This window comes from Ranitomeya variabilis, chromosome 6 (assembly GCF_051348905.1).
Source record: "Ranitomeya variabilis isolate aRanVar5 chromosome 6, aRanVar5.hap1, whole genome shotgun sequence".
Lineage (NCBI taxonomy): Eukaryota > Metazoa > Chordata > Amphibia > Anura > Dendrobatidae > Ranitomeya > Ranitomeya variabilis.
The window spans coordinates 94941715-94953076 of record NC_135237.1 but is presented as its reverse complement, the minus strand read 5'-3'; the positions used below and the strand labels follow the sequence as shown (position 1 = coordinate 94953076).

Genomic DNA, 11362 nt, shown 5'->3' with positions numbered 1-11362 from the left:
TTATCTATCTATTTATATATAATCTATTTATCTAATCTTTATATATTATCTATATATCTATCTATTATATCTCTATTTATATAGCATCTATTTATTTATCTAATCCATTATCTATATATTTATATATAATCTATTTATCTAATCTATATATATTATCTATATATCTATCTATTATATATCTATCTATATAGCATCTATTTATTTATTTATCTAATCTATCTATTTCATAATCCACGGCCTTGCTTTAAACAGTTATTATATTCTTATGTAGCTGCTGTAAGTTAAGTCAATTGATACAATTATGACAACAAAATATAAATATTTAATTAGACGCTGTCATTTTTATTATTATATTGCTTGCTGTTCGATTTTTTCCCCTGTTATAAATATATTTATATTATTCTCATATTTCATTATTATATATTTTATGTTTTATTTCTAGCATGTATTTATGTATTTTTTTAAATCTTCCTTACATAAGAGTACATTTGCAGCTTTCAATATTAAGTAAAAAAAAAAAATCAAAGTAGAAGTGAACTAACTATGGATGTTTTGAAATATTATAGATAGTACAACGTGGACAAAGAAAAAAAAAGAGAGAGAGAGAGGGAGAGGGGCCCGCCTATCATTTATGCGATCATATTTCTTTGCACATTTCCTGGGCCTCCACGAGGTGTCTGCAGGGTGAGGCTTGAAAGCACTTAATTATTTATCTCACAATCAAAATATTTGTAAATATATTATAATAACATAAGCATATAATATATTATTCACAAATATATATATATTATAATATAGCTACAAATATGTATGTATATATATATATATATATATATATATATATATATATATATATATATATATAGTGTCTTGCTATGTTGGTTTTTTCTAGGAGTTTAAATGAGAGCAGAAATTATTTTTATTATTATTTGTAGCAGTAATCTTAGTGGTAGTAGTATACCTACACTCGCACATGTGAGAGGGAAAAAAAATCAGTGTGTTGTCCATACGATATTTATTAGTAAACAATATATACAATGTGGTGGGAAAGCAGAGATCAGAGGCTGGGGTCCCTTTGTAGAACAGATGAGCAGAGCTGTAAGGTAGAATTTCCGGAGCAGCCATTCCCATTGAATGTTTCAAGTTTATGATGTGCAATATAAAGGCTGTAAAGCTGTATGTGAGGAGCAGAGATCTGCGGCCCCAGGAGTCTCTGCAGCCCTGGAGTCTCTGCAGCCCAGGAGTCTCTGCAGCCCAGGAGTCTCTGCAGCCCAGGAGTCTGTGCAGCCCAGGATTCTGTGCAGCCCAGGAGTCTGTGCAGCCCAGGAGTCTCTGCAGCCCCAGGAGACTCTGCACCCCAGGAGTGTGTGCAGCCCAGGAGTCTCTGCACCCCAGGAGTCTGTGCACCCCAGGAGTCTCTGCAGCCCAGGAGTCTCTGCAGCCCAGGAGTCTGTGCACCCCAGGAGTCTGTGCAGCCCAGGAGTCTCTGCAGCCCAGGAATCTCTGCAGCCCCAGGAGTCTCTGCAGCCCAGGATTCTCTGCAGCCCAGGAGTCTCTGCAGCCCAGGAGTCTCTGCAGTCCAGGAGTCTGTGCAGCCCCAGGAGTCTCTGCACCCCAGGAGTCTGTGCAGCCCAGGAGTCTGTGCACCCCAGGAGTCTCTGCAGCCCCAGGAGACTCTGCACCCCAGGAGTCTGTGCACCCCAGGAGTCTCTGCAGCCCAGGAGACTCTGCACCCCAGGAGACTTTGCACCAGAGGAGTCTGTGCACCCCAGGAGTCTCTGCAGCCCAGGAGTCTCTGCAGCCCCAGGAGTCTCTGCAGCCCAGGAGACTCTGCACCCCAGGAGTCTGTGCACCCCAGGAGTCTCTGCAGCCCCAGGAGTCTCTGCAGCCCAGGAGACTCTGCACCCCAGGGGTCTCTGCAGCCCAGGAGACTCTGCAGCCCAGGAGACTCTGCAGCCCCAGGAGTCTCTGCAGCCCCAGGAGTCTCTGCATCCGGCGCCTGACCACAGCAGCCTTACACTCACTTCCAATGGATGCGGGGATTCATCCTCCTCTGTGCAACTTCTCTATGGATCATACAGAAAAATTCAGCAGAAATCGCCTCCACTTCGGGCTCAGGTAACCTGACAGCGTCTGACCAACTCAACATACTCATAATAATTAATAATAAGAAGAAGACTGAGTCACAATTCAATATGTAAATATTTCCCTCGTTTAAATATTATACAGAATGAATGATAAAGTTTCATGGCCATTATTATTCAAATTTTACCTTGGCTTTGATTGTATTTATTTATTTTCATTTTTATTGTATTTATTTTGGCCTGGTAAAAATAATAATAATAATAATAATAATAATAATAAAAAGTTTAAAGTGTTTATTCCATGTGTGTCATGTTTATTTGTCACACTCTCTGTATAATCATACTGGGGCCATGAATAAAAATATTGTATTTGTCAATTCTGCATATTTAAATTATCAATTTTTCAATTATCGGTGATTCTTATATTTGTCTTTATTTTATTTTTTTATAGGTGTGTGTGTTTAAAAACAAATAACTATAATAATTCCATTTATTTTGTTTTTATTTTTTACAGGTGTGTGTGTGTGTTTAAAAACAAATAATAACAACTATAATAATTCCATTTATTTTATTTTAAACATTATGTAAAATTCTATTAGTTTTGGATATTAACCATTTAAATCCCTCGGTCCTTTCTAACAAATAAGTGGGACGCATAACTGTATTTATTTTGTGAATACATATCTGGGAGGAATATTGCTGAAGCTGTTGATGACTTGGTGCTGATTTTGCAGGGCTGTGGGATTGTTCCATTCCGGGGATGCTGGGATGCTGCACAGGAGGATGGGTGTTGTTCCTGCACACATCGCTCCCACCTGTGCAGCACCATCAGATTGGATGCGAGAGTCAGATGGTCGCAGATCACGTGCAGGGGGAAGCTCAGTGCACAAGAAAATGGGGTTTTGTGTAAATCTGGGGGCTTAATGTTTCCATATATCAAGCTACCTCGTAAAACCGACACTGGAGCCACCCGGAGCACAAATCACAGGTGAACGCTATGACTTCTTCCTATTACGTGAATGCTCTGTTCAGCAAGTACACGAGCGGGGCTGCTCTCTTCCAAAACACAGAGGCCACTTCGTGCTCCTTCACCAATTCCCAGAGAAGCAGCTATGGAGCCGGCACCTTCCCCGGCACCGCAGCCTCCCCCGCCGCCGTGCCCGGGCTGTACGGGGTGAACAGCGCGCTGTACCAGAGCCCCTTCCCCGGATACAGCGCGGACGCCTATAACCTCCACTGCGCCACCTTCGATCAGAACATCCCGATCCTCTGCAACGACCTGGGCAAAGGCAGCTGTGACAAGGCGGAGGAGCCCACCCTGCACCCCCAGAGTGACAGTCACTACCGCATATACCCCTGGATGAGGTCCTCAGGTAGGGCTCACTCTCTGCCCCCATTATCTCATCATACAGCTGGTTAGAGGGGTCTCATTATAGTGCAGTTGCCTCATGTTTGCCCTGCAGACAATAAATACCTATTAACTGGATTAATACATTAACACAGAAAAAATAGACACATAGAATAAACATTGGAGTTGTGTGTTTGCAGTGCATGCCATAAAAGAGACATTTTTAATATTTATTTTTTTTATTTTTATTTACAATGGAAAATTCTGATTCGAATGTACAGGCCATAAAATCACATTACTAATTTCAATCAGAGATAGATATAGATAGATAATAGATAGATAATAGATAGATATGTGATAGGTAGATAGATAAGGAATAGATAGATGATAGATAATAGATATTATTATTTATTTATATAGCACCATTGATTCCATGGTGCTGTACATGAGAAAGATAGATATGGAATAGATAGATGATATATATTATTATTTATTTATATAGCACCATTGATTCCATGGTGCTATGCATGAGAAGGATAGATAGATAGATAGATAGATAGATAGATAGATAGATAGATAGATAGATAGATAGATAGATAGATATAGATGGATGGATGGATGGATAGATAATACATATATGATAGATAAATAGATAATGGATGGATCGATAATAGATAATAAATTAATCTAGATATGACATACATATTCTATGTGCATGAAACTCATGTATTCACTTAGAGAAAATTCTAAAGAATGACTATGTAATTAGGCTGTAATAAACCAGCTGGAGCCTGGGCCTTCATGGTGTACAGGGATGTTGTGCAATGCGCCCCCATGACTAACTTCCAGCACAATTTGTGTGTAACACATAGGTCCAGACAGGAAGAGGGGTCGCCAAACATACACCCGGTACCAGACCCTGGAGCTGGAGAAAGAATTCCACTTTAACCGCTACCTGACCCGCAGGAGGAGGATAGAGATCGCCCACGCCTTGTGCCTAACAGAAAGGCAGATCAAAATATGGTTCCAGAACCGAAGAATGAAATGGAAGAAGGAGCACAAGGAGGAAAATGTCGGCAGCCCTGAAGCGGGTGAGCAGACCCCTGCAGCGACTACTCCTGCGGCCACCGAGGAGGAGGAAGAGGAGGAGGAGGACAAGGCGACCAACGATGAATAAGCGGCGCCGGATCGGTACCATGGACTGGGAACCATTGTGTATTTATTTGTCTTATTATTTTCCAGGCAGATCACATTCTGAGTCTTCAGCACAGGGGGCAGCCTGCAGGGGGGACAGAAAGACAGGTGTGATTTCAGTATTTAAGATTACATTAATTTCACAATCATGACGAAAATGTGAATATATATAAATATGAATGTACTACCTAATTATAATGCGCTGTGCGAGTGCATTAGTCGCTACTACCTAGTCATTACACATAAGGAACTCATCCCCAATACTCAGCAGAGCAGCCGCCATCTTACCTTCTACTACCTACCCCAATGCTACCTACAGCCGGCTCTGCTGTGCCTCCCCTGGACCTGGAGGTGAACTGATCATATCATAATAGTCATAATAATAATAATAATAATAATACCAATAGCATCCATCTAGCGGCCCTCTTCCTAGCAGAGTAGTAGGTCTCATTTCTGTGCAATGATATTTGAAGTGACCACATCGTTTCTATTCCAGGGATTTGTATTGTGTGCGGTGTTTCTTTGTCATACGCAGTTTTTCTAGATTTACTTTGGTAACATTTGGTCATATCTATGCCATGGTGTATTTGTGTAATAAAAAAATATCAACTCCTGAAAAAAATCTAAATCTAGCGGTTTGCACGTCTTTGTGTGATCAGTATTATTGTGAGTGCTTTAAACTTAGTTCTGTACAAATACAAACAAATATGTAAAAGAAAAAGTGTAAAAAAAAATACTGTCCTTGGGTAATATATTTTCTTTTGTTACGAATAAAAAAAAAGTGTTTGTTCAAAGAATGTTCCTGTTATATGTCTGAGCATGGTAAAATAAAGAGTGAAAACATAATATCTGAAAACATACATATATTTACACATACTGATTATGTGTGTACAATTCTGGTGTATGTGTGTAGTCACAGCCTACCTACATGTATACATACGTATATATCTGTGTGTGTGTGTAAGCATATATGTGTGTGTAGTCACAATCGACCTACATGTATACATACGTGTATATATATGTGTGTGTGTATATATATATATGTGTGTGTGTGTGTGTGTGTAAGCATATATGTGTGTGTAGTCACAATCGACCTACATGTATACAACACAGAAAATAAGTAAATATAGGTATGTGTGTGTATAGTCACAATCTACTTACATGTATACATACGCAAAATTATATATATATATATATATATATATATATATATATATATATATATATATATATATATATATATATATATATATCTGTGTGTGTACATATGGGTGCCTTCACAAACTATCTACATGTATACATATGCCAAAAACAATTACATGTATATTTATGTTTGTGTATGCAGTTACAGTCTATCCACATATCTGTACTTATGTGTAATATATATGTATATAATAATAGATACATATATGTATATATTTATTTAAATATATTATATATATTTAATACATTAAATATATTTAAATTATTATATATAGAGGGATAGAGAGACAGAATATAAATAGATACATATATGCGTATGCATTTACACTCTATACAATTTATTATGTGTGTGTATATATATATATATATAGAGAGAGAGAGAGAGAGAGGCACACATATGTACATGCGTATATTTTTCTCTTATTTGCCTGACCTATGCTTATGAATATATGTATATATACATATAATAATAAGAGTAAAAGATTAGAAAAATGAGGGCCAAACACAAGTATGTGCATGTGTGTGTTCATGCACTCACACACGCACATAATAAGGTGTATATTGTGTAACTACCTAGATACTGTGTATGCACATATATATATATATATATATATATATATATATATATATATATATCCATGTATATGATGCACTTTATTCTCTGCTCTGCTCCACTAGAGGAATGCTCAGCAGTGAGCTCCTGCAGGTAGTGGGAGCTGGGGCTGAGCTGGGCTCACAGAGGTAAGATGGCGGCTCCATAAGACCTGCCTCTTCTCAGTGATGAGGCAATGGCTATAAATCCGTTGTTGTTTATGAAAATTTACAACTTTGCAATACAAGTTTATGAGTTGCTCGGTTCCTCCATTGGCCGCTGCTGGTCATGTGGATGGTAACTGTGAACATGGAGTTTTTTTATAATTTCCCTTGTGAGAATAGAGGCGCATTCTTCAGCTGAGCTCAGTCCTGCTCGGGATCTGCCGCCTCTCCAGCTCCAGCCCAGGTCTCTGTGCAGCTCGGTGGATGGAGCTGCTGCTGCTGCCCAGGACTGAGCCCCAGGATGGCAGAGCCGGAGCCTTCCCCTGGAGTGAGGTGTGGCATGCTGAGCTCCAAGCACCACAGTGGCACCATTTCAACTTGCAGCCTGGCTGATTTCCTGCTTCTCCTGGCACCAAAAGGGACTCAACTCCTCTCCTGTGCAGCCAAGGCGACAGCTGTCAAAGGGCTTCTGTGAGCCAGAACCTAAAGGTGAGGAATGTGCGCCCCTCACACCCTGCACACATCACCCTGGCCCGGTCCAAATAAACTCTGCAGCTATTTACTGCCTGCTCCACAGCCAACTCTATCACATCTCAGCAAATGCCATCATATTGCCATATTATCAGGTGCCACCCTGGGGGCATCATAGTGAGGCGCAGCGAGTAGACTGTGTGCATGGAAACTGAACATTATATATACACATATATATATATATATATATATATATATATATATATATATATATATATATAGGTGTGTGTGTGTACACACACAAACACACCAGCACATATTATATATATATATATATACACACATATAAATATTTATATATATACATACATATTATACACACATATATTATATATATATATACACACACACACATAAATATTTATATACATACATATTACACACACATATGTTATATATATATATACACACACATAAATATTTAAATGAATACATATCACACACACATATGTAAATATTTATATATTTATTCTCATGTTTCATGAATACAAGCATCACTGAATATACTCACTATTCACTATTACCGCATGATAATGCAATTTACATCGGCAGTAATGTAAACGTCACCCTATAAATACAGTACTGAAATATTTTGTATTAGCAGTCTGAGAAAGTTGCTACATTCATTCATTCATTCATTCATTCGTTCATTCATTTAATGGGGATAACTGTTTTAAATGAAACAAATGTACATGAATACACTGTAATTTTTTTCATATTGACGCATATGTTTTTAGGTTTGTAGAATGTTTAAAACTATATAGAACGCGATAACATAAGCTTTTACAAAGATAATAGATGATGGGTCAGAGAATGTAGTCTGTGGCAGGAAGAATTGTGGATGCCAAAACTCATCTAATGTGTTTAAAGAGAAAGTTCTGTTGTTTTCGTTTGGCTTATAAGTGGGAAAAAAAAGAAGACATGTCTTGTTCCTTTCATTTTCTATTGTTCTTGATAAATTAATTAAGGGCAATGGTTGGCTGGCTTTAATCTGCGTTGTCTGTTGATGAAGTACAACATTTGCATTACAGTGTATTCTGTGCTGGGCTGCGTCTAGAGGAGGAGGTTCAGTGTGAGGTCTCAGTGCTGCCACTCTGTGGTGGTTGATGGCATATACCTCTGTAATCACGAAACCATATTATGACTGCGTATTTAAATATATATATTTTGCTATAGTCAGAATATATAATAATCATTATTTATATGTATGTAAGTTAGGGCATGTTTTGGCTGATATAATATGTAGTAATGATGATTTTTCTGAGAGTATTGCAAATTTACAAAATGGTTGCCCACTATAAGTGTGTTAGTTACAGACCAACAACTTGTATCTAATAAATCTGAAAAATCTGTAATAGCCATCTAGGGTTCAAAACTATTATTATTATTTATATCATAAGGACTAAGCACCTGCCTGCATGTGTTATTTAATGCATCACTAATTTCTATTAATATTCCTCATGAAATATGTTTATGTTATATAACCACTACTGGGCATGGTGTGAACAACACTCTGCTGTGTGTATTTATGGCTCAAGATTTAATTGCATTAGAATAAGAATTCTAGGAATATTCGAACGCTTTTATCTTGTGTTCAAAATGGCTGCTGCACCTCAGATTTAATGGTTTAAGCAGATTTTATTGCTTGGCAGTGAGATGAAAAGAGAAACAGAAGGGGCAGTGTCTTAGTGTCTGCCTCAGAATCCCTGTTACATTTCACAGGCCCCCAGATAATTACATGCCTAAAGCAAGGTACACTTCTCTGGTTTTCTCCTTTTTTATGCAATCATAATCTATCTATCTATCTATCTATCTATCTATCTATCTATCTATCTATCTATTTATCTATCTATGTATCTATCTATTATCTATCTATCTATCTATCTATCTATCTATCTATCTATCTATCTATTATCTATCATCTATATATCTATCTATATCTATCATCTATCTTTCTGCACGTGGATAAATAAATTCCACATTCTTTTTTTTCATTTAGATTCTTTGACTGCTGTCTCCATTTTGATAAAAAAAAAAAGCAGGAATTTAAACAAGAAAATATTGAGGTATTAAAAAAGTTTCAAAATATACAGCACTTTGGAATGTGTGATTACATGGATACAACGCACACAGAGATATACACACTTACTTTTAATCTATCGATTCCCTATCTATCTATCTATCTATCTATCTATCTATCTATCTATCTATCTATCTATCTATCTATCTATCTATCTATCTATCTATCTATCTCTCTGATCCCATAAATTAACTAATAAATCTATAGTTAAAGGTATAGGACAACATCAACTCATCCCACATATTTACAGCTAGGCAGAAATGTTAATAGTGTTCATTTTTGGGGAAAAAAAATCAGGAAATACCAGAGTTGTGATCTTCCCCCTCCCCATCCTGTATTGTACTACATATTTCACAGTTATACATGTCTATCCCTCCTATCGATTATCGTTAGATTCATAAAGAAATATAAATGCAGATATTCAGGCCGGTGAGGCACAATACACTCTTATAATCCTTGGTGATGCTGTGTTTTGCTCCTTTGATGTATTTTAGTCAGCCATTACAGACCATACGGCATCAAAGTTGCACATTCTTCTAGGTATTTACAGTAGGGTTTATAACCACGAAGGGAGAGGCTGATTGAAGAATTCCTGAGCTTGGGCCATAAAACGCTGCAGAACATTCAGATAAGAAGCTTTATACGTCAGCTTTTGGCATAATACCACACAATTAATGAAATGAGACATAGTTTAATCCAGATGTAATTCATGATGCCCCTGACTTGTTATATAAGAGTATATCTTGCTATATGTCTGTTGTTTTTCCAGCACAGAACACATGCATATGTGCAGAAAGGAGGAGCAATATCTGTGCTGCATTTATATGGAGCACTCGTCTAATTACTCTGTGTCTTGTGTGAACTCAAATCAGCCATGGAAATTATAGCCACACACACATATCTATATATAAGTACATGTTGCACTATATAATGTGTGTGTATATACTGTATATATATGCATTTACACACACACACACATATATATATATATTAGTACATTTTGCACTATATAATGGGTGTGTGTGTATATATATATATATACACACACACACATATATATATATACACACACACACACCACACACACATATATACACACACACATGTATATCTTAGTACATGTTGCACTATGTAATGTGTCTGTATATACTGTATGTATATATATATACACACACACATATATATATATATTAGTACATGTTGCACTATATAATGTGTATATGTATGTATATATATATATATATACACACACACATATATACACACACACATGTATATCTTAGTACATGTTGCACTATGTAATGTGTCTGTATATACTGTATGTATATATATATACACACACACATATATATATATATATATTAGTACATGTTGCACTATATAATGTGTATATGTGTGTGTATATATATATATATATATATATATATATATATACACACACACACATATATACACACACATGTATATCTTAGTACATGTTGCACTATATAATGTGTCTGTATATACTGTATATATATATACACACACACATATATACACACACATATATATATTAGTACATGTTGCACTATATAATGTGTGTATATATATACACACACACATCTTTACACACACATATATACACATGTACACACACATTTATATAATCTTGTTTCTGTTTCCATCTATACATACTGTAAGCATGGAGCTATATATTTTAATAATCTAATAATCGAAATATGCTACTTTTTATGTTAGGTAAGTTTTACTGTAAATATGTAATTGCTTCCCAGCTAAAAGAAAATATGAAAAAAATGTCAATAATAATAATGTTTATTTATTCGACTGGGCTAGCTATAAATTAGTTTTGCATATTTCTCCTCCTGGATTATCCCTCTTCATTATGTGATGGATTCTTATGCATCGACGTGGGTAATACATAGGAAATTGCAGACAATTGCTGTAGTGAAGGATTCTCAGTCCTCACCTTCATGCAGTATGATGTATATATATATTTATGTTATGTATAGGGCTGGGATGGGAAGCTGCGAGCTACTTGGAAGTTTGCAGGCTCAGTCCCCATCCCAGGGGAGCACCATGAGCACTCCTTCCTATTGGCTACTGAAGGATCAGCTGCTTATATTTGCCTGTGTCGCTTTTGGCTCCTGGCCATCCAGAAACAAACCA

At 36.7% G+C, this 11362-nt stretch overlaps 3 protein-coding genes across 3 annotated transcripts in view; all 3 read left to right on the top strand.

Annotated features, from left to right (window-relative positions):
• The first annotated feature begins 2942 nt into the window (after positions 1 to 2942).
• On the top strand, positions 2943 to 5417 carry HOXA7 (homeobox A7). The gene is made up of 2 exons (XM_077268813.1): positions 2943 to 3457; positions 4305 to 5417. Exons 1-2 carry the CDS (start codon positions 3082 to 3084, stop codon positions 4607 to 4609), a joined length of 681 nt encoding a protein of 226 aa, XP_077124928.1. The 5' UTR covers positions 2943 to 3081; the 3' UTR covers positions 4610 to 5417.
• A 1525-nt stretch (positions 5418 to 6942) lies between these two features.
• The window catches only part of HOXA3 (homeobox A3), a 42673-nt gene continuing 38253 nt past the window's right edge, over positions 6943 to 11362 (top strand). The window contains exon 1 of the mRNA XM_077268806.1: positions 6943 to 7074. The gene's annotated coding sequence lies outside the window, so the exon portion shown is untranslated. The remainder of the gene's footprint in view (positions 7075 to 11362) is intronic.
• Positions 6948 to 11362, top strand: part of HOXA6 (homeobox A6) — a 6961-nt gene continuing 2546 nt past the window's right edge. Inside the window, exons 1-2 of the mRNA XM_077268811.1 lie at positions 6948 to 7074; positions 11206 to 11362. The exon at positions 11206 to 11362 is cut by the window's right edge and continues 511 nt beyond it. The gene's annotated coding sequence lies outside the window, so the exon portion shown is untranslated. The remainder of the gene's footprint in view (positions 7075 to 11205) is intronic.